This window comes from Neltuma alba, unplaced genomic scaffold (assembly GCF_004799145.2).
Source record: "Neltuma alba isolate B1F8T4 unplaced genomic scaffold, ASM479914v2 tig00012036_pilon, whole genome shotgun sequence".
NCBI lineage: Eukaryota > Viridiplantae > Streptophyta > Magnoliopsida > Fabales > Fabaceae > Neltuma > Neltuma alba.
Genome location: NW_021636601.1, coordinates 150135 through 174379, shown reverse-complemented (window position 1 = coordinate 174379; position 24245 = coordinate 150135). Strand labels below are relative to the sequence as shown.

The 24245-nt window shown below is 34.1% G+C and overlaps 2 protein-coding genes and 1 long non-coding RNA gene across 3 annotated transcripts; 1 reads left to right on the top strand and 2 right to left on the bottom strand.

Annotated features, from left to right (window-relative positions):
* Window positions 1–663: 663 nt before the first annotated feature.
* On the top strand, window positions 664–15265 carry LOC114721417 (uncharacterized). Its single transcript, XM_028907240.1, has 7 exons — window positions 664–1088; window positions 1530–2023; window positions 8644–8743; window positions 10319–11800; window positions 12334–13444; window positions 13592–13867; window positions 13975–15265. Exons 1-7 carry the CDS (start codon window positions 664–666, stop codon window positions 14728–14730), a joined length of 4644 nt encoding a protein of 1547 aa, XP_028763073.1. The 3' UTR covers window positions 14731–15265.
* A 4441-nt stretch (window positions 15266–19706) lies between these two features.
* LOC114721398 (uncharacterized) lies at window positions 19707–21422 on the bottom strand. Its single transcript, XR_003738073.1, has 2 exons — window positions 20918–21422; window positions 19707–20617 (listed from the first exon to the last, which is right to left on the bottom strand). It is a non-coding gene; the product is annotated as an uncharacterized LOC114721398 (long non-coding RNA).
* Window positions 21423–21486: 64 nt separating this feature from the next.
* LOC114721397 (uncharacterized) lies at window positions 21487–22645 on the bottom strand. Its single transcript, XM_028907226.1, has 3 exons — window positions 22208–22645; window positions 22068–22096; window positions 21487–22032 (listed from the first exon to the last, which is right to left on the bottom strand). The coding sequence occupies exons 1-3, from the start codon at window positions 22566–22568 to the stop codon at window positions 21997–21999; spliced, it is 426 nt and encodes a 141-aa protein (XP_028763059.1). The 5' UTR covers window positions 22569–22645; the 3' UTR covers window positions 21487–21996.
* Between the last annotated feature and the right edge of the window lie 1600 nt (window positions 22646–24245).

Below are 24245 nucleotides of genomic sequence, written 5' to 3'. Positions count from 1 at the left end.
AAACGCAGCTTTTTGCATCTTCTCAGCAATCGCGGGCCTTTTCTTATGCAACACAAGAGCAGTTGAAGAAATGCAGAAGGCAAGTGCGAAAAAAGCCACCACAACGTAATCCAGAACCTGGTCACGTTTTGGCTTTGGTGAAACATTAAGATTGGTCAGAGCACCTACACATTCAACAATGAAAACTGTGAAGCCTAGTCTGTTATTATTTTCTTCATGTGGCGGTGATGCAGAAGCGGTCATGGGCATATTAACGACGTGACTATCACTAGCCATGGAGGGAACATTAGGCCTCGTAGGATTATTAACAGAGGGGTGTGGAGAAGTGACAATAACATTTGTAATCCTCTTCATACTTCTCATTTGTAATTTCATCCGTTCATTTAATATTTTCATTCGTTAATATAATTGTTGCATTAAATTAAAACAATACCTACATCAAGTTTCTTAATGTCAAGTTCTCCAATCAAATATAAGCATGTGTCATATTTTTTTAAATATTAATATTTAATTATAAATCTATATGAAACAAAAAAAAGAAAAGACATGATAATGGGTGATTCAAAAACTTGAGCTTAGGGTTTTTTCTTAAACTTAATTACATCCTCTAAACTTTTGAAAGCAAACCTGTCACATATCTTGCTCTACTGTAATCATCAATCCATGTCTTCCTTGGCCACTTCATCCTCTCAACACAAATCAACTTCCGAATACGGCGTGTTCTTAACTTTCTTTAATGGTCTTGAAAATCGTGTAAGAACCATTCTTGAGAACTGTTTTAAGGATGGTGGGTACAAAACTTTCATGGCCGACATCGTCAATGTTTCCACATGGGATATGACAAGAATGTGTAGAATTGTGGCGGTGGTAATCACACCAGAGTTCGTTAACTCCGACGGATGTTTTGAGAGACTGATGAATATGTCATGGGATCCCAAAACAGTGGTGCCTTTCTTCTATGGAGTGCGCCACAAAGAAGTGTGTTTGCAGTTCGAGAGTTTCTATTCGCGAAGGTTTGAGAATGAATTTGGAGAGCCAATATTTGAGATTCCATTTTCTATTGGGATTTGCAACAAAGAGCTGACGCTGTGCGTTCTTCCCTGTATGGCTTCACACTCTCACCTGATTTTGGGTAATAACTAATCCCTTTTGGCTCTCATTGCAGTTTATGATTTGATTCTCACTTTCCTGTGCCAGAATAATTTTCATGAAATTCACCCAAAAAAAAACAGTAGGAAAAATTATGACATCTATATATCTATAATAAATTGTGAAGGAAGCCAGATATGGACGTGTTTGGTTGCTGAATGTATAGCATGATGATTTTTCTCCTGTATTAATGAGGCTAAAAAAAAGCACTTAAAATTTATATGAGCAACACTATTTGTTCGTGAAAGTATGGTTTTGGTTAATTAATCAAATTATATATAGAAATTGGACATTTCTTATATATGTGGATATATATAATATATCTTTTTATCGCAACATGTACCTCCATTAATTTTGTTCTGATTCTAATTTGCGACCAGCGACCAAGAAGTTGTCAATAACTTCATTGGAAAAGCTATATCACAAGTAGGGTTGCAACGTCGTGTGAAAGAAGTGCTACATCAATTGTGCGAGAAATACCATAATGAGAAAAGTACAATCATAGTCAAAATTTGGGGGGTTGGAGGTGTTGGTAAAACTACCATCGCAAGAGCTATTTATGATGCAATTGGTGGCCATTTTAGTTGCAGAAGTTTCCTTGCTAATATCAACGATGTCTGGAAGAACATCAATGGTCAAGTTCTTCTACAAAAGCAACTTCTTTCAGATATTCAAGAGAATCATGTGAAGCAACGACCTTATAGAAGAGCCTTAATTGTACTTGATGATGTAAATCAAGAAGGCCAACTCACTGGATTATGTGGAAATAGAGAGCAATTTGGTAAAGGGAGCTTGATTTTCGTTATGACAAGAAATAAGAGTTTACTTGATCACTTTGTTGACATATCATATAAAGTGGAACAGTTGGACCACGGTGAGTCTCTTTACCTTTTTGATTGGCATGGATTTAAAAGCTTTGGTCCAACAAAGTATTTCGTTAATTTTTCTAGGAAAATAATTACTTCATGGAAAGGGCTATCACTAATTCTTGAAGTTTGACAAACTCAATTATTTTTATATATTTTGATATCTTTTAAATGGGTTTTGTCAACTTAATTAGTCCCTTTTGACCTTAATTGATTGTTAATGGATTTAATATGTTTTATTTTGAATTATTATTTTATAGGGGCAAAATTGTCATATTTTGGTTTAATTGTGACTAATTGATTTTTGAGGACAATTAATGCTACCTTATCTTTGAATTTTGTTTGCAGGTTTTTTAGAAGATTTAAAAATAAAAATAAAAATTAAAAAAAAAGAAACAAAATATAATGAAAAAATAATTAAAAAAAAGGGAGCAAAACGTTGCGTTTTGCCCCCAACCTAATATACTATTATTCATCTTCTTCATCCGCGGAACCCACACGAGCTGAGGCGGAGAAAGACGCAAGCGGCGCGGAGGGAGAAGACGCTGGGCGGCGACTGAGAAGGAAAAAAAAAAAAACAGAGCAACACAGAGGGCGGCACCATCCATCATCTTCTTCTCCTTCTCGACGGCACCAGAGGAGAGGTGCCAGAGAGCTCGCCGCTGCTGAGGGAACCAAAAGGAGTGAGACAACGAAATCAGTTCCCTCACCGTCGAGCTTCCATGGCAAACCGTAACAGAGCTCTGATTATGGCATTTTTGATGGCAAACCGAGGCTAGATTTCATAATCTTCCAATTCAACAATAATGGCAGGAGCTTGGATCATCAAAGGGGAGTTTTAGTTGCTTTAATTTCTTACTCAATAATTGTTTAACAATTCCTAGGTCTTAGGATAGTTTTTCTGATTGTTGGGATAATTGTATTGCTTAATCTGATTATATTTAAAGATTATTGTGACTGGATTATTGTTTAGCATTTGACATTGGGTTGTTTATAGCTTTGATTTAAATTATGATGTTGTGGTCATGACATTTATATTGATTTTGGAGTTAATATATTGTGATTTTTTAAGGTGGCTTGGAATCTTGAATCATATTGTCTCTTGCTAACTTTAATTCTGTTATTTTGAATTTAGAATTATAATTAAGCATTGGTTTTTGGCATCCTTATCCCATTTTACTATTCTGGTTGCAGTTAGTAAGTTGGGATTTTAGGAAAATATTTTGTGGCAACTCGAGGTGGCTCGGTTGTTAGATCAAAAGCTTAATTATAATTCTTAATTCATTGTTTTTAACTCCCACATCTTTTAGAGTGATGATTGCCTACATTGTTGAATTGGAGGATTGATTGTTATCATTGTTATTTGTGTGTTTCATTTTCATTTCTTTAATCTTCATTCATTTTAATCATTTTTAGATAAAAACAAAAAAAAAGTATTTTAATTTCAATTTAATTCATGGTTTTTAATTAGAAATTCTCAAATCAAAAATCCTTTTTATAATTTAGGTTACTTGCATTTATTTACTAGGGTTTAATTTCATTTTTGGCTCCTCAAAGTGAATACGACCCGGATTGTGCACTATATTGCATTAATTCGGTTAATTTTTGGAGTAACCCCAAAGCGACAATTAAGGGAAGTTAACTTCAAAGTTATAGGCTCTCTTTTGCAAAAGAAGACAAAATCAGAGTGGGAAAAAGAGTATTGAACAAAATGAAAAAATTCCGAATGATCGAATACAAAAAAGCATGGGAAATGCTCATAATGAGACCCTCAAGTAGTAAAGGCTTATATGGTTAATTTATTATGATGCAAAATGCCTTGTTGATGAGGCTCTATATGCAAAATTACAGGTACTGTTATTTTCTTTTACTTAGAATTTGCAGTGGTCAGATTCCTTGAGTTTGTTTTTTCTATATGTGTGTGTGTGTGTGTGTTGAATTCCTTTATTTTGTTTGTGATAAAAAGGGATGAGATTTTAAAAACATCTTAGTGGCGAAAGTACCAACTGAATCATTAAAGATATGCACAATGTGCCTTTGCCTCTAAGGATGATGTTTGTCACGTGATGTATTCTCATCTCTTATTCGAAGTCCTTGTTTCAAGCATTTGGGATCATGCCATCATTAATCAAGTGTATTTCACATCCTTTGTTTGCCAAAAGCTGAGAAATACTTAAAGCAATATCAAGAACATCTCAAGCTTCATGTAAAGAGACTCTACCATTGATTGGTTTTTAGAAGCCATTGATTGATACACTTTTAAAGCCTATTTGACAGGTTATTCTCTTTGTCTCTCTACTACCACAAGTGCATAGTTAGTTTGGGTTTTGGAAGAATGCGTTTTTTTCATACATTTTCTTCCAAAAACAGACAAATAGGGGCTTTTATATTCATCTATTTTAGGCCAGAGGAATGCAGTCTTTCTTACACTCGTCTATTATATAACATATAAATATATACTTACTATCTATGTCTCTTCAGGCAGTGTTTCCCTCTAAAAAAAATGAAAATAAGCCTCAAGAACGGACAAAAATAACAGAATTTGTGGTAATGTGGTTACAAGAGTTGTTGCCTATGTTGCTGAAGTTAGACATAACTTGTTTTATGCAAGTTATGACAGGGTTAGATTTAATAGTAGACACAAATGATATAATTAAATGCATAGATGGTTTTTTTATGGCCTTCCCTTGCATATTAAAAAGTTTTTAAGAGATTAGTACGTGTATAATAAATATAAGTTTGTATTTTATTGGAGACTTTGATTCTAAATTTGATTTCTCATTCTTTTTATTATTTTATCATTTTTATATTGATAAGATAGCTATAAAAAATAAATTATATGTTTATATTTGTAAGTTTTGAGATAACTTTAATTATATAATTATATGAAAATATAAAAATAAATAGAATTTAGTCTCTAAAAGTTTGTAATTTAATTTGAAAACTTTAATATATATATATTTATATAAATGTAACAAAAAAGGGTATGGAGTTGGCAGGCCAACCCACCTCTAGCAAGTTTAGGTTGGCTAAAAATCAGTTTGCATGAAGACGGTCTTTTTAGGACCGGCTCGTATGGCTCTTGACCTGTGGTGGGCGGCTCATAATGGACGAACCAGCCTGTGTTATCAGCTCTATATTTGAATCTACGAAATGGTCCAACTTGTTCGATCATAACAGTGCGATGGCAAGGAACTGAGTTCGAACTCTTCAAGTCTGAACGTGGGGAGTGAGGATATCGAGGACTGGAGCAAAGAGAGGAGAAGAAAAGGAGGAGGGCAAAAAGAAGAAAACACTGGCCACTTTAAATCCAAACGGGGGGGGAAAGAGAAATGTCATTCATATTTATGAGTTGTAGTCTTGAAGATGGTAGAGAAAGAGAAAAATTGCAAGGGAAAAAAGGGCCAAGTATACCAACGAGGAGTGAAGATACCAACGAGGAGCAAAGATAAAAGATGAGCAGAGCGAAGAAAAACCGCTGGTCATTTAAATCCAAACCACGTCGTTTTGCGGGATGATCTATAGGTGCTCATAGATCCGCTGAGCATGCAACGTGGACTCCCATGTGGATACCTTGTTTGGTACGATATACTGGAAATGAAATATAAGGGTTGGGATTGAGATTAAGAAAAATCATTAAAAAATGTTTAGTATGAGTAATATTTTGTTACATGATATTAGACTATCCCATTTATATGGGATTGGGAAATATCACTCAAATGGTATTTTCTGATCTCACATATATAGATTTGTCTAATTCTAAATGATAAGTAATCATTCATACTAAATATTTTTTTTAATATATTTTCTTAATCCCAATCTTAATCTCAATTTTTGTTCCTAATTTTTAATGTTTTGCATCGAATGTATCTTTGAAGACAAAAAGACCAAGGTTAACAAAGGGCAAAAAGGGCAAAACGATCGCATTGCACGTGTCCTTCCACTTGGAATCTGGGCCTCACTGATCTCTTTCACCGGGTCAAAAGCGAAGGAAAAAGGATTATTGCATTAACATCTCCTTAATAATTCAAAGAAATAAGAGAGGCCCAGATTCCACGTGGAAAGAGATAAGATAATGATTTTTTTTTTTGGTGATCCAAGACAAGTACCCCAAAATTCATACCCTCAAAATTATGCAATATTAGAAAAGTACCCCAAGGCACGTGATCTCGATAAAATAAACAGTCCCTAATTGAGACTTTAAAATGAAAAGATCTCAATTAAATACAGTCAAAATTGAAAATTCTCAATTTAAACTTACACTTTTAATAAATTCTTAATAATGCTAATAGGACTAATTAGGAATTTATAAATGTTGATAAAAGACCATTATGCTCATCTTTAATTAAAAAGAAGAATCGAAGGTACATGCATGCATGTATAATTTCAGTTTTGATTATTTGTGGTGAATTTAATTTAGACTTTTCCTTAGAAAAAATGACAAATAAAGACCCTAAAATATATAAAATTTCTTTTTGGTTTCTTCAATTTACATAATTCCTGTCAGGATCCAATACCAAATAGAAATTATGAAATATTGATTAAAAGACTTAAATGCTCTTCTACTTTTCATATCCTCTTTTCATATTTACAGACTCCAAGCCCTTCTTTTTCAATCTAGCCAACACTCATCCTTAAGCTAGGTTGAAGATGCACTGAAGAAGATGGGTTTGGAGACTATGAATATGAGAAGCAAAAGGACGTTTTTGTCTTTTAATCAGTATTATTTGGGACCAGGTCTCTAGCAAGAATTATGTAAATTGAAGAACCTAAACAGAAATTGTATATATTCTAGGATCATTATTTGTCTTTTTCCTTTTTCCTTATCTCTTCATATCCACACATATATACGCACCTTTCCAGTGCGGTTTGTCTTCTATAATATTGTCACCTTAGGAATCTTTTTGTTTTTCTGTATATTGTTAATGGTGAATGGAGATATGATACTGTAAGTATTGATTTCCACCATGACAGGAGGTGCAATTTATCATAACGATGGAACCGATCGAAAGCCTACTGGAGCTTTTAAGATTGTGACAAACTCCTGGTATGATGGATTTTAAGTATAGTATTCTAATAAATAATTTTGACTGGTTTTGGTAATACTTTTTACTGTTTACAATATATATTAGTAAAAAGGCCAGCTAAGCGTGCGTCTGTATTGATTTGCGCTTTTAATTCTTGTCAAATCTATTTTGATTTTTGTGTGGTGTTGCTTGCTTCCCTGACCTTTCCCCAGAATTTAATCAAGCACCCCGTTAGGCTTAGGGTTACCTGATAGTATTACGCGGTTTTGCTTCCTTGTTTACTTGAGAATTCTTTGCCCATCTTTTTCTTCCTTCATTACTGCATTTGTGCCACCTCATTGCCACATAAGTTGTCTAGTTAAATTTAACAGTCAAAATTAATAGATTAAGAGTTAGGATGACATTGTTTTATTTTTATAATTTTCGGAGCAAAACTGAGACTTAAAAACTTTCGGACACTCATAGCTCCTAGCTGAATAATTTTAGAACAAAATTTCACATTATCCCTATTTTTTATTGGAAACAATGAAAACTTTAAAATTCATTAATATTGTCTAAATTTTAAAATTGTTTTTTCCTGTGAAAATTTAAAATTGTTTTTATGTGCATGTGGGAAGTCCATATCTTTATTATATTCTTTCTCAAAAAAGACCCTAAAGAATAAAGATAAGGACCCGGCCACGCTAAAAATCTAGAGCCATCCATTGCTATTGCTACAACTAGTTTTGTTTATGTTTTTAATACTACTCCACGGCATATAGTCTCATATAGCTAAATCCATAAAAATTAGAGAGTCATCACACTGCATTACTTTTACAATATTGTGTGATGGGAAATATGTAATGATGTTTGTTTTAGAAAAGGGGAAGTGTAATAATGTACTATGCTTTGTTTTTTAAAAGGGGGGGGGAATTGTGATAATGTACTATGCTGCATGGCATATAGTATATCAAATAGGTTTGCATATATAAAAAAAAATTTATTTATTTATTTATTTTTGTCAAAGTCCATATCAGGGAACGCTCTCTGTGACCTTCGCCGAAGGTGCTCATATAGCTTAAGGGTACAGAACAGATTGAGAAGGCGGTTGCAGCTGGCGTTACCAGAGAGAAGGGATTTGAGGAATCCATTATTCGCCCAAATCTTCATATCTTCCTCTACAGCAATCAATAATCCATGTTTTCTTTGGCCTCTTCATCATCCTCTCAGTCCAAACCCAAATTGACTTTCGAGTACGATGTCTTCTTCACTTTCGATGGTTTGGCAAATCGTCTAAGAATCTTTCTTGAGAATTGTTTGAGGGACGCAGGAATGAAAACTTACGTTCATGACATGGTCAGGGATTATTCCAGATGGGAGATGATAGAAAGGTGTAGAATTGTGATGGTGGTAATCACACCAGAGTTCGTTGCGTCCGACATATGCCTTGACAGATTGGAGAAAATAATGTCGGATCCCAAAACAGTGCTTCCTTTGTTCTATGGAGTTAGCCACAATGAATTCCATATGCAGTTCGAGAGTTTCTATGTGCGAAAACTTCGCAGTGAAGGAATTCCCGATGGAGTGAATCTCAGTGAATTGAGTAAAGCTTACAGATTGAGATTACGGAAATTTGGTGATTCAATTTTCGATTGGAATTCGCAACGAAGAGCCGACGCTGAGTGTTCTTCGCTATGGCTTCACACTGTCGCATGATTTTGGGTAACAACTAATCCTTTTTGGCTTTTCCAGTTTTGCGATTTTTTCCTGCCTGCTAGAATTCATGAAATTCACAACGTAGATAATATGAAAAATTGCAATCAAGTCTTAAAAGAACAAACATAATTATCAAAAAATCCTAGTAACAACTTAAATAGTTTATAATGGTAAGTCTCACAGTAAAAAATGACAATTTAACTTGTTATTAGAACTTGTTGGTAGTTATTTTATTTTATTAGAACATCATTATAATTCTCCTTATATAATATGTTTAAAAAAAAATAGTCGAAAAAGTTTTATCTTTATAATAAATTGTATAGGAAACCTGTATGACTTGTTTGGTTGGTAAATAGCATTTTGATTTGATATATTATTCTCAAATTAATGTTGGCAGCTCAGTGGCCTGCCTTTTTCTCTCTCCACTAACAAAATAGGTGGTCCATATCAGATCAATTGATATTTAGACTTGGATCAGGGCTGACGCCATGGCTAAATGGCAAAAAAACAAAAACATAAAAGTGAAAGTGACAAAAAAAGAATCTTGAATACGGGAAATTTAAAAAAGATAGCTAACGTTTCAAAATGACGAGAAAGGAGAAGAAACCTAAATTAAAATTATGAAAGCATGGAGAAATGACTAAAATATCCTTGTGTGACCAAGTTGTTCTTTCAATTTTTTTTTTTTGGATTGAGTTCTTTCAAGTTCTATTGTTGTTATTTTCAATTCACAACCTATTAGTTTCAATTTACAAGTTATATCCTAAGACAAGTTCTGATTACTAATTCAAAACTTAAAATTTTCTATACAAAAGTCGTTAATTGGAGTTCTGTTATTGTTATTTTCAATTCACAAGTTATATTCTAATGACAAGCGTCATTTTCGATTCAAAAGTTGTTAATTTGAGTTCTGCAATTCTTAATTATAAGAGCCAGTTCACTAATTTGAGGATATTAAGGAAGTAAGTTAAGTTAGTTATTTGTCCTAAATAGGTGTTGTCTTTCTTAAAATATCCTTGCTAATCAAATGTATTGACTAGAACTATCATAGTTAGAATGGCTACTTTGGAAAAAAAAATATATAAATATGAGAGACAAAGTAGATTGGAGTCTTATATTTATAACCAAAATAAAAGTCAAACAGGGTCTTATATTAAATACCAAAGGTAGTATTATGTCTATCTTCTTTATATATTATGTCACATAATGGCATATTGGTCATTTTCTCACATTTTCATATACATGAATATATAATATACTCATCTAATCCTTAATATAGGACCTAATTGAGGAGTTGATATTGGTCCTATATACAAGATCTATTTCACATATTTATCAATTTTTTTTCACATTAGCCCTATTGCTATTTTCTAATTAATAATAATCAAGTAGGAAAAGGAAAGAGAGGATTATGGAAGATACTTAGGGTATGTTAGAAAAGACATGTTATATTAACTAATATCTTTAATATACTCAAATAAGTTAATTAGGTACTATATTTAGTACAGGAGGATCATTTTTCATCACATGTACCTGGATCTATTAATTTTTAATCTAATTCTAATTTTAATTTGCCGCCAGGGACCAAGAAGTAGTCCATACCCTCATCGCAAAATCCATATCACAGGTAGGGGTTCAATCTCGTGTGAAAGAAGTGCTTCGCCGATTAGGCTGGGAATCCCACAGTGAGGAAAGTACAACCATAGTCGGAATTTTGGGGGTTGGAGGTATTGGTAAAACCACCATTGCCAGAGCTATTTATGATTCAATTGGTGGGCATTTTAATTGCAAAAGTTTCCTTGCTAATATCAAGGATGTGTGGAAGAACAAGAATGGTAAAGTTCTTCTACAAAAGCAACTTCTTTCAGATATTCATGTGAAACCTATTAATCAGGGATCGTATAGAAGAGCCCTAATTGTGCTTGATGATGTAGACCAAGCAAGTCAACTCATTAAACTGTCTGGAAATATAGAGCAATTTGGTAAAGGGAGTTTGATTTTCATTACAACAAGAAATAAGGATTTACTTGATGACTTTGTTGACATCTCATATGAAGTGGAAAAGTTGGGCGAGCGTGAGTCTCTAGAGCTTTTTGGTTGGCATGCATTCAAAAACTTTGGTCCAACAAATGATATTGTGGATCTTTCTATGAAAGTAATTACTTTATGTGAAGGGCTACCATTGCTTCTTGAAGTCATAGGCTCTCTTTTACATAATAAGACAAAATCAGAGTGGATAAAGATATTGAATAAATTAAAAAAGGTTTCAGGTGGCCAAATACAATATAAGCTTAAAATCAGTGTAGACTTTTTAGCAGATTCAGAAAAGAAATTATTTTGTGATATAGCACACTTTTATGTGGGACGGAGTAAAAGTTATGTTATAAATTTGTTTAAGAGCTCAAGATTCCCCTTGTTGGCCAAAAACAGCTCAAGGTTCCCATTGTTGGCCAAAAAGAGCTACAGAAAATTGCCCATAGAAATGGCAATGCAAGTACTTATTGAGCGTAGCCTTGTAAAGGTTATCAATGACAAGATTCATGTGCATGACCTGCTGCAAAAAATAGGAAGGGAAATCGCACCAACAAACAAGCAAAATTTCATACATACTTATGACGTGTTCTTAAGTTTTAGAGGTGCAGACACGCGTAAATCATTTGCTACTCATCTTTATAATGCTCTAAAACAAGCAGGAATTGAAGTCTTCATGGATGAAGAGAGAATTGAAAGGGGAGAACAAGTTTCAGGTTCATTACTGCAAGCAATTGAAAATTCTAGAATTTCAATTATTATATTCTCAGAAAATTATGCTGACTCTAATTGGTGCTTGCAAGAATTAGAGAAAATCATGGAGTGTTACAAAACAACTGATCATGAGGTTTTTCCTATATTCTATGATGTGCAACCATCTGATGTTCGCAAACAACAAAATGCCTTTGGAAAAGCATGGGAAAGGCTTATAACAAGACCCTCAAGTAGTAAAGGTAAAAAATCGACAAACAATTTGAAGACAGTCCTCGCTGAGGTTGCTAACTTGTCAGGGTGGCATACGCAAAACTACAGGTACTATTGTCTTCTTTACTTATTATTTGAAATAGTTAAATTCCTTTTTTTGGCCCAAAAAAAATAGTTAAATTTCTTAAATTCACTTTTCTGTGTGTATGTATGTTGAATGCCATAATTTTGTTTGTAACGAACGTAGATTCATGACTAAGCTAATTTTACATGCTTACCTACTTAAAAACCAAAGGAACATTAAATATATGCACAGAGTAATATGGTATATAGACAAGCATAATACACTATATGAATTTTGCGAGCTCAAGTTTTCTATACTTAGGCCATAAGAGATGAGTTGACTCTAGTTATCTTAAAAGAGAAAATAACTGATGTTCTAATCAATGATGGAATATAGGTAATACAAGAACAGAAGGATGAAATCTAGCAGCAAAAATTGGTCATTTTCGAACATGTTATTCTTATTTCTTATTATGGCTAACTATACATGTCAATCATGTTCTTGCTATTACAGTTTTATACCATGCACTTTTGATTCTTGGCAGAATTCTAGTAATCTAATTTCTTGATGTTGCCAGAACTGAGGCCGAGTTACTTGATGATGTTGTTAAAACTATCACAATGAGGATAGACAATAGGAAATATATTTTCGTTGCTCACCATCCAGTTGGTTTAGAGTCTCGCGTGCAAGATATCATCCAATTTCTAAGTGAATCAAATGGGATTACCATAATAGGCATTTGGGGGATGGGAGGGATTGGTAAGACGACGATGGCTAAAACTATCTATAATGAAATGGGGCAAAGTTTTGTAGGAAAGAGTTTCCTTGCAAATATTAGGGAAGTATGGAAGCAAGACAATGGTCAAGTTTATTTGCAAGAACAACTTCTCTCTAGCATCTTAAGAACAAGAAGGATCAACCTACTGAATGTAGGGATAGGAAAATCTATAATCAAGCAAAGTCTCTATCAAAAAAGAGTATTTCTTATATTGGATGATGTGGATAATGAAGACCAACTCAAAGTTTTATGTGGCAGTCGTCAATGGTTTGGTCAAGGTAGTAGAATAATTATCACTACAAGAGATGAACGCCTACTTCAAATCCTTCAAGTGGATAAAGTATTTAATGTGAGGGGAATGGATGATAACGAATCTATTGAGCTTTTCAGCTGGCATGCTTTTAAACAAGCGCTTCCTGAAGGAAATTTCATTGATCTTTCAAGAAAGGTAGTATCATATTGTAAAGGTCTGCCACTGGCTCTTGAAATCCTTGGCTCATATTTGTTTGATAGGAAAATACCTTATTGGGAAAGCACTTTGAGTAAATTGGAACGAATTCCAGATGGTAAAATATATGAAATTCTAAAAATAAGTTATGATGGTTTGAGTGAACAAATAGAGAAAGAGCTTTTCTTGGACATATGTTGTTTTTTCATTGGGAAAGATAGAAGCTATGCTATTCAGGTATTAGACGGTTGTGGACTTCATGCAGAAACTGGAATTACCCATCTAATTGAGCGAAGCCTAGTAAAGGTTGTAAAATCTGGAAACAAAAGCATACTTGATATGCATGACTTACTACGTGATATGGGAAGAGAAATAATACGTGGTCAATCACCAGAGGAGCCAGAAAAGCGTACAAGATTGTGTTTTAATGATGAGGTGTTGGAAGTGTTAGAAAACAACACTGTAAGAATGTTTAATTTCACAAATTATTAGTTTTCTTGCATTTAAAACTTAATATATATTTGTTTCTTCATCATTCATTATGCACTCCTTGAGTTACTAACAATAGATTATATTGTTTTTGTTCTCTCATCTTTTCCTATTTCACAGGGAACAATAGCTACCAAGGGATTATCATTAAACATGCCGAGAAGCAATTCAATATCCTTGAGTACAAATGCGTTTAAGAATATGAAGAGGCTTCATTTACTCAATCTTGATAATGTACAGCTTAATGGAGAATATGATTATCTATCAAAAGAATTGAGATGGCTTTGTTGGCGTAGATTTCTCTTGGAGAGTTTGCCAACAGACTTTAATGTAAAGAAGATAGTCGCCATTGACTTAAAGTGGAGTAATCTCACAAAATTGTGGGAGAAAAGTCAGGTATTTGGAATGAACCTTTGAAATTAAAAATATCAGTAACAGGATTTGTGTTACTTTTCATATTATTTTATTTATGATTTTTATTTTGAAATAATCTCTTTGTATAGGTGCTGGAATCCTTGAAAACTCTCAATTTGAGTCATTCTCATTGCCTAACAGAAACACCTGACTTTTCAAAATTACCACATCTTGAGAAGCTGATACTTAAAGACTGTCCACGTTTGTCTATGATACACCCTTCCATTGGAAATCTTAGGCATCTTATTATGTTGAATTTGAAAAATTGCGTTGGCTTAGAGCATCTCCCAAGAAGTATATATGACTTGACATCTTTGAGAACTCTCAATCTTTTTGGTTGTTCAAAGATTGAAAGGTTGGATGAAGACATTGAAAAAATGGAATCCTTAACGGTTTTGGTGGCAACTCAAACTGCCATAACACAAGCACCCATCTCATTAGTGAGATTGAAGAACATTAAATATGTTTCTTTATGTGGTTATGAAGGATTGTCACGTGATGTATTTCCATCTCTTATTTTGTCTTGGATGCCCCCAACAAATCATTCAAAGTCCTTGTTTCAAGCATTTAGGATCATGCCATCGTTAATCAAGATTCTTTCACATCCTTTGTTTACCAAAAGTTGTGAAATATTTAAAGCAAAACAAGGATCATCTCAAGCTTCATGTAAAAAGACTCCAGCATTGATTGGTTTTGGCGAGCAACTTCGCAAGGAAAGATCAGAAACATTCATGAGTTCTATAACAATTCATGTAGGCGAGTTCAACAAAGTTATTGACTCACTTTTAAGGAGCATTTCACAGGTTATTCTCTTTATCTCTCTACTGCCACCATGCATAGTTTAGTTAGGTTTCAAAAGAATGCCTTTTTTGTACATGTTTAACTTAAAAGTTCAATGCGTGCTTTTATTAATATCATGTAGTTTAGGGGAGGCGTACACTTATAATGATCTATGAGCAAGTGTAAATGCATAATAATTCACATTAACTATGCTTTTTAAGTGTTTAGAAGGCATCTAGAAACTGCCAATTATGTTTAAAATAACATGTAACTTTGAATAGGCTATGCATGTTTAATAAGATTTTAAAGCATACTACACTACATATTCAAATATTGGTTTGTACTGTATGCCTTCATCCGAAAATGTTTACTTTCAATTGATTCGGAAATAAATCTACCCCAATCAATTAATATCCGAACCTCATTCTCAACCATGTTGAGTTAAGCAATAAAGGCATTTAACCTATTGGTCTTTAAAGGTTAATTGGCTTCTTCTCTATTATGTTCACGACTTAGGGATGGAATGAGAAAGGGTTTGGAGTTAATTCTCTTCCCGGAGACAATTATCCTCATTGGCGGAGTTTCAAAGGTGAAGGATCTTCAATATGCTTTGAAGTTCCTAAAATTACTGGCAGAAGCTTGAAAGGATTGATTCTGTGCATAATCTATTTGTCTTCTCAAGACAACATGACGTCTGTATATTATCCTGTTGGTGTCCTGGTATCAAATCATACAAAGGGCACTATTAAATTGTACCAGAAATATGCGACAACTGCTTCAAATGATGAGGATAATTGGCAAGACATCATCTCTAATTTGGAGACTGGTAACAGAGTAGAGGTTATAGTCACTTTTGCTTGTGAATTGAAAGTAAAACACACAGTTGTCTATTTGGTATATGATGAAGACGCTATTAAGAGAATCATGTACTGAATGTCTCTTTGTATGAAAAATATTGTATAAGTATTCTTGGATGTGAAACCAGCTCTACCAAGTGCATATTCAAATATATAAACGTAAACAGAGGTGTTTTTAGTTGTCAATTGGGTTTGTTTTTGCAGTGATAGTTTTTTTTTTTTTAATTGATACCCAAGAAGCTTAATGGCAACAATTTTTCAAAAAATTTAGCTTCCCCTACCTTCATGCTAATGTATAAGTCTCATTAGAAGTTCTTGACATGTATCTGACCACTGGCAACTGATTAAAATGTGATGACAGAGCCATTATCTTTAGCTGTTATGAAGTTTATCTCTATTTCTTTATAATAAAAAACAGAGCTAAACAGAGCATCATTTTAGATTGTACAAAGAGCAATTATCTTCGTCTGGCTTCACTTGCAGCATTCTTATTTATTTAATGCGCATGTCTGAATGATTGGTTCTATCATAAGATGCGTAACGGAGGCTAAAATGCCCCCTCAAAATTTTTTTAAAAATTTTCTTCTCATAGTTAGATGCAAGTTCAAGTGGATTCCACTCACTGAAGCAAATTTGGCAAACATTAACATGCAAAGAAAGAAGGCAGAGATAGTGAAGCACCAAGTGATAGTTGAAGGCAAAAGCGTGCCCATTATTCCTATGAATCCTAGCTAGCGTGCTTGCCAATGAGAAATGTAGATTTTCTTAGGCCTTTTCTTATGTAACACCAGAGGAATTGAAGAGACAGAGAATGGTAGTGCAGACCAAGCCACCACAACATAAATCAGAACCTGGTTGTGTTTTGGTTTTGAACAAACAGCAAGATCTAGTCAGAGAACCTACAAGTTCAACAGCAAAAATTACGAAGCCTAGTTGGTTATCTTCATGTGGTGGTGACGCAGAAGGGGTCATAGGAATATTAATTGTGTAAGTATCACTTGCCTTGGGGATAACATAACATTAGGACTGGTAGGATTAACTTGTTGGACTAAGATATCGGGAGAAACGGGGGGGTTTGGACATGTACCCCAGGGCTCTAACTCTTTCGGCTTGTTGAAGAATAATAACTAAACAGATGTGCAGAGAACAGTGGTGAGAATATACTTCCAAATTGATAAAACCTTAATTAATTTGAAATTACTATGAAATTTATGCAAAGTAATTCAATCACTATTATCATGGAGCATAAAAATGGCATGACATATTACTTGGGGGAAAAGTATCATTTTATTTTTTTCGTTCAATATTATGTATCGAAAATTGGGTTTCATAAATGATCTTTAACATGGCCAAGTTTTTTTCCTTTTAATTCGGTAGAGAAAAAAACCACACCCAAAATTTTCGTTTTACTTTGATGATCTGTAACATAAATCTTATAAATTTTCATTTTACGCAATATCATTTTTTTTCCCTTTTGGCAAGCCTCTCGTGTAAATAAGGATCAATTAAGGATTAATTTGACTAAAGTTACGTTTAAGATGAACTTATTTCACAAAAAAAAAAAAGTAAGGAATTTTAAGGTGAATTTAAAATCGTGAGTTTAAAACTTGAGGATATAATGTAATGAAGGATACAGATTTTGAGTGGAATGGGCCAGATGTGGGCTTGGTATGAAATAAGCATTGGGCCATCAATAAGGTCAAACCCGTTTGGTGCAAAAACAAAAGCAAACGGAAAGCTCCCTTCCTCTTTCCCTCACGCGGGAAAAATAGTGGGAGATTTAATTAAATTTTATTATAAGTTTTAAATATTTATTTTATTTCATATTTATAAAGTATTTTTATCAAGGAGTTTTTTTTTTTTTATTAAAAAGATGAAACACGGGACAGTGGACAGCTAAACTTTTAATTTCCAATTTAAATATGACTCAGGTGGGGAACTTGAGATTGTGACTTGTGAGGTAGATGTCCTTTTATTAAATAAATAATTTAAATATATATCGGTCAATAGTCATGTGATGAATACACACACATATATATGGCGATTAAAATGAAAACAAGAGGGAGCACAAGATAAGAGTTATTTAAAACAAAGGCGATCAAGAAAGAGTTTCTGAGGGAAAGGGAAAGAAATAATATTCACCGATTTAGGAATCTCTTTTAATTTATTCAGATGACTATAATTAACTTATCTAAGCTGAACACGAAAATAGAACCCTATTGTTGCCACGGAATCGACAAAAGTTAAATGGTCATGGAAGTAGGGATTGGTTCCATTCCAAAATTCTTAATGAATAACTTTTTCCTAATTCTTTTAATTGAAAAAAAAAAAAGGAATCAAAGAATGATAGAGCAAAAGTGGACAATGGATATTTGTTTACATTGTTTTTGTTTGTTATTGGCACTTTCACACTTGAACTCCTTGACATGTCCAAGAAAACACGGTGACGATCCGCTATATATAAAATAATTTTGGGGGTGAAATTGCGTTACAATTAACTTTAGTATACGGAGTGCGCTTAAAAAAATAGTTTGAAATGTTGGGTATACCTTAACCCTATGAAAATTAAAGCTGCTAAAGCCTGTTCTACTAACATCAACCCTTATTGGAATCCTCTTCATACTTCTCCTCATTTGTAATTTCATCTGTTCATTTTGTATTTTCGTTTGTTAATATAATTGTTGCATTAAATTAAAAACAATGCCTACATCAAGTTTCTTAATGTCAAGTTCTCCGATCAAATATAAGCACGTGTCATATTTTTTAAATATCAATATTTAATTATAGATCCATATGTAACCAAAAAAAATGATGTTGTGTGATTAGAGAACTGGACATAATATATATAAGAAACTTGAGCTTAGGTTTTTTTCTTAGTTTTTTCCTTAAATTTAATTACATCCTCTAAACTTTCGAAAGCAAACCTGTAATGAATGGACTGGAAACAACTCATGGGCCAACAGATGTTAGTATTGGGCTTAAGGAGTATGGGCTAATTTGCAGGGACTCGGGTATATAGTGGAGCAAAATGAAGGTATGGGGGCAGTGAAGAATTTTGATGAAAACGACTTCTCTCTCGCTTCTCTTCTTCCTTGGATTTCTTTTCCTTCAGTACTCTCTACTTGTCTCTTCTGTTTTTCTCTGTAACTTATCCTAACTCTGTGGCTGTCGATTTTCCCTTATGCTTATGTACTGCTGTTGAAAGCTTAACATTATAATACCATTTTGTTTCCATTTTGGATGTGTTCTCTTAACTGTTACATTGGTGCTTTCATTCAACCTCCTGCAACCATGGTTGATGATTTTACTGATGCTGAACTTGATGAGCTTGTTAATCGAGTGGAAATTATAGTTACTTTTGCATGTGAATTGGCAGTGAAAAATAAAGTTATCTATTAGGTGCATGATGGAGATGTTAGCAAGAGAATCATGAATTGAATGTCTCGAAGAACATATACATAGCTTTTCTTTTTTATTTTCTAACACTAGTCCCCAGATTTTAGGAAAAGTTGGCAATCCACCATCTGTCATCTTATGCTGCATTTTATGTGACTAGCAGTGTCAAAAGACGCTTAGGTAGGATCCTTATTTGCTCCATGTTGGATCACAGTCAAATACACACACACATGCATAATGCTTTTTATTATTATTATTATTTTGTTTGGTTTATGTCGAAAGATATAACATCAAATTTAGCGGATGTTCAATAAGAGATGTATGAGTTGGCTTGCCAGCCATCTCTGTTTCTTCCTTGGCTTGTTAGGATGTTTATCTCTTTTTTTTTTCAATATTAGAAAACAGAAGTAAACAGAGTATTATTTAATATTGTATAAAGGACAATTATCTTCGCCTGGCTTCACTTGCATTATTCTAATACACACACATATATAAATATATATTCAATGTTGTTCTATTATAGGACGGCATGACAAAATTTGTTCCTTGGTCGTCATCTTTCGTGGACTTTGATTCCCTTCTCATAGTTTTCATTTAAATCCACCAACTCTAACCAATACCAATTAAAATAAAAAATCTAGATCAATTAAATCTATATGCAATTGGAGAGCGGTTGAAGAAATAAGGAATTCAAGTGTAGAACAATCTGCCCACCACAGCATACAGATCTTTACTTGTCTCCTTAGATCTTGATCAACATACAGATCATATTCAAATTATGCAGTTCATGCAGCGAAAGAAAGATACTGACATATAATTAAGTCTCATTTAATTCAACAGATGATCGACGCTAAGTGCCATTCGCCTCCTCTCTCTCTCTCTCTCTCTCTCTCTCTCTCCTGTGTAATCATTAACTCACATGTCAAAACAGAGAGTACTTCTGACCCATTTATATGTAGTAACCAACATATAAAATTCAAAATAACTCGTCTCGAGAATCATAGAGACTACTTTACATCTTAAGAACCAAGAAAAAGGGGCAACGATAATAGTTACTTATAGCATGCAGAGTCACACGTGTGAGTTCAACTGGATTCCACTCACTCAATCCAATTTGCAACAGCAAACATTAACATGCAAAGCAAGAAGGCAAAAATAGTGAAGCACCAAGTGATTGTTGAAGGCAAAAGCATGCCCATTATTCCCATGAATCCAAAAGTCCCAATCACAAACGCAGCTTTTTGCATCCACTCAGCAATCGCAGGCTTTCTCTTATGCAACAGAAGAGCAGTTGAAGAAATAAGGAAGGCAAGTGCAAAACAAGCCACCACAACGTAATCCAGAACCTGGTCACTTTTTGGTTTTGATGAAACATTAAGATTGGTCAGAGCACCTACACATTCAACAATCAAAACTGTGAAGCCTAGTCTGTTATTATCTTCATGTGGTGGTAATGGAGAAGGGGTTATGGGCATATCAAGGACGTAACTATCACTTTCCATGGAGGAAACATTAGGCCTTGTAGAATTATCAACAGAGGGGTGTGGAGAAGTGACGATAACATTGCCAGAACTGTCTGTGAGGGATCTTGTTGTGGATAAATTATGGGAAGGATTGGAATTGATTATGGCAGGATTAAGATCTTGAGCTCTCTCTCCTTGTACACCAACAATCTCCAACTGCTTCAACTTATTAGATCCTGTACATGCAAATGCTTCCAAGAATAACTAAAGAGAAGTACAGAACAGTGATGAGATCAATATTCTTCTAAACTGATAAAACCTGAATTAATTTGAACTTGCTATGTAATTGACACAAAATAATAACATCATCACTATTGTCATGGGCATAAAAATGGTATGACAAATTAGTTGGTGAAGAACGTAACAAGTCTGACATGCATATGAACGATAAAGACTGCCTACCTTAAACTCGCATGAGCTAATAAAATCCTGTCACCACTTCTTACCAAATATAGATAAGCTTGTAAAAACTTTACCTTGGATTCAGTTGAAGCGGTTAGAGCGTATGAATTCAAAATGGTTCGGGTAGAGTGAGTGATCATGATCAGAGTTTCCGTACAGATCAGAAGAAGTATCTGACTGAAGAGAGATGGTGTAGCAAATATCTGAAAGGATCAGATCTGATGAGAGTTGAGAGTAATTTGTGTCTCCATTGGAGGCTTTTGACTCTTCTCCTTTTGCAGGCCTTTTAGTCAAAGTCCTTTGCTTTATCTGAGAATAGGTGTGTTTTGCAGTACTGATATGCACTGATGTTATCTGGATCCTTTGAAGTAACAGTGAGAGATATGAAAACTGAGAGGAACCCAAACTGTGGCATGCCTCTCATTTTCTCTCATCACTTTGAAGCAAATTTACTTCACAGAATCCTAGCTGTGGCATTGTTAAGTATCAGCATCTTAAATTATTAAATAAAATAATAATCGGTAAATATATACAAAGACAAAATTAGAAGCTATATGGTAAAATAGACAACAAAATTTTCCATCACGTGAATGCATATATGAATGATAATTGGTAAACACGCAAATAGTTCTCGCACACACATATACAAGTTAGGGTGAATTTGTTGGTCCTTTTAAGTTAGCCCCAAATGGCTAAATTCAACAATTGTTAGTTAGTTTGGCAAATCCTTATCTGAATTTAAGGTAAGGGATGTACTACTTAATTATTATGCATAATTTAAAGTCTAACCTAACTTAGCACTTAGCTATTTTTAGCTATCTAGCTTCTAGAATATTTAGTCAAATTAGAAGATTTATTCTTAAATACATTAATTATTTCTGACCGACATATTCTGGATGAGAGTTTAAGAAAAACAAATTAAAGCACAATTTTATAGTCCGTTGTATGCATCAAAAGCAGTAAAAGCGTCACAAATTAGGAAAACATAGCAGAAGAAGACAAACTAAAGAAAGTATGTATACCTCTTCCACATGAAGATCAAAATTAGATCTTCTAATTAGAAAGATTTCAGGTGAAGAATGCATTTGACATTATGCGTTTACTGTGCTTGTCTCAAAAAAGAGATGAGAAACAGATGTAGCAGCATCCATCCTCATGCCTCTTTGAGGTGAGCATCTGTGGCTCCAATGTCACTCGTTTGACCATATATTATGCTGGAATAATCATGCACAATATATACAAATTTGGGCTAGCTGGATATGTTTAAATCAACCCGGGATTAAATTTTGTTTATAGGAACAATCATATCAACAGATCTATCAGTAGACAACACAAGAAAAGCAAAATGTAGATAGAAACCATACCAAGTGATGTTTCTGCAGCAGGCTTCTGGCGAACTTGAGGATCAGACATTTTGATAAGGTCTTTCCAAAACTGAGGCATGTTCTGCTCAGAACCAGCATGATGAGGAGCCAACTGATCGATGGTTTGTTGGAGCATCTGAAACGAAGATGAAGCAGCTGACGAAGAAAACGCTAAATCTTGGACTACAGAAATTCCCAGGTGTTCCTGAATCAGTCTTTGTGTGTAAGACACCGAATATTGGAGATCAAACTCATGCCTTTTTTCCTCCGCGCATGATGCTAAGTTGAAGCTCTCGATGAACTTGTCAGGATCCATGGAATCATCGTCAGGAAAATGTTGGTGGTTTTGGTACTGATCCATGAACGAAACTCAAAGGCTGATGAACAAGAAAGTTAGAATCAAGGGGAAATACAGAGAAGAGAGAGCTTTCGAGTGATGAGTACTCACCACCATGAAGCAACGTCTATGGCTTTTATACAGAGATAGGGTTGATTGGTAGGTTTGAATGGGGAAAGTATAATAACCTAAAGAGTTTTTACTTTTTACTGGAGGTGGAGTTCAATAATTGGAGTGGCGTAAAGCAACTTGAAAGATCTAATGGTTGTTTTCCCGAAATTTGCGGAGCTTTGCCACGTGGTACAGTTATTTCCCACTTAGATCCGTGGAGATCGAAATGATGAGATCCTGATTTATTCGTTTTTTACCGTCATTTGTCCCGCTTTATGGCCTGCCTCTCGTATTTTTGTCTCATCATTGAATTATAACATCCAAGCACACGCGTGGAGACGTTGGTTCATGATTGTGGCAGCCAGCATGGGGAAAGCTCATCTTTCTGCCGACACCCCAAATAATAATGTAACACTGCTTTTAAACTTAAATTTTAGGGAAAATGACAATAAAATACCACTTGAATTCCAAAAAGACAAATAAGGCACCTGAATAAGCAAAATGACAAATAGGGCATTGGGTACCAATCTGGAATTCATATTTTCGGCCAAAAGACCAAAATGCCCTGATGAAATGGGGGAAGACCGACGCTGAAAGTGAGAGAAAGGACAGAGGAAGACCGACGGTGATGAAATGCGGGAAGAAGGAAAGAAGAATGTTGAAAATGTTATTATCTTACTCCTTCGTATCACCATTCTATAGAGATTGTTGATTTGGTGGGTTTTGGTTGTGAGAAAGAGGATTTGTAGTGAGAGAGAGAGTAAACCTACGGGGAAGATGAAGCGGAAATCAGAAAACAATGACAAGCAATTACGTAACGTAATTGCTGTCATATGTCTGTTGGTTTTTGGTAAATCCCACTACGTGAATGGTAAATCCCACTACGTGAATGGTAAATTTTACTATACATGTAGTTAATTATGAAAGTTAATAGTTCAATGTTTATTGTGACGTACTTCAGGTGCACGTTCACTGAATGATTTATTTATACTTATAAGTTGCCTTTCCGATGAAAACAACCCATTAAAGAAGTAGTCACTTTCACTATAAAAGTTGTAAATCCCAGTATATGTTTTGTAAAATTCAACGTGAAATTTTATTGGTTTTTAGAAACAAGTTGCCCATCCCCTGAAAACTGGTTGCAAAAGCCATTTAAGAAGTAGTCATTTTCACTATAAAAGTTGTAAATATCACTATGTGTTTTGTAAAATTCAGCGTGAAATTTTATTGATTTTTAGAAACAAGTTGCTCATCCCCTGAAAAGAGGTTGCAAAACTCATTTAAGAAGTGGTCATTTTCACTATAAAAGTTGTAAATATCACTGTGTGTTTTGTAAAATTCAGCGTGAAATTTTATTGATTTTTAGAAACAAGTTGCTCATCCCCTGAAAAGAGGTTGCAAAACTCATTTAAGTGGTAATTTTCACTACAAAAGTTATAAATATCACTCTATGTTTTGTAAAATTCAGTATGGAATTTTATTGGCTTTTAGAAACAAGTTGTCAATCCTTTGAAAACATGTTACAAAACCCATTGAAGAAGTGATCATTTTCACTACGAAAGTTGTAAATCTCACTATGTGTTTTGTCAA

What these genes read in the sequence shown, in the direction of transcription:
- LOC114721417 (XM_028907240.1), top strand. Translation starts at nt 664, where the DNA reads ATGTCTTCCTTGGCCACTTCATCCTCTCAACACAAATCAACTTCCGAA. An exon ending in TGGCATACGCAAAACTACAG is followed by an intron (nt 11,801 to 12,333) that starts GTACTATTGTCT and finishes TGATGTTGCCAG; the next exon opens with AACTGAGGCCGAGTTACTTG. An exon ending in AAGTGTTAGAAAACAACACT is followed by an intron (nt 13,445 to 13,591) that starts GTAAGAATGTTT and finishes CCTATTTCACAG; the next exon opens with GGAACAATAGCTACCAAGGG.
- LOC114721397 (XM_028907226.1), bottom strand. Translation starts at nt 22,568, where the DNA reads ATGGATCAGTACCAAAACCACCAACATTTTCCTGACGATGATTCCATG. An exon ending in TGCTGCAGAAACATCACTTG is followed by an intron (nt 22,097 to 22,207) that starts GTATGGTTTCTA and finishes AAACATATCCAG; the next exon opens with CTAGCCCAAATTTGTATATA. An exon ending in ATTTGTATATATTGTGCATG is followed by an intron (nt 22,033 to 22,067) that starts ATTATTCCAGCA and finishes CAAACGAGTGAC; the next exon opens with ATTGGAGCCACAGATGCTCA.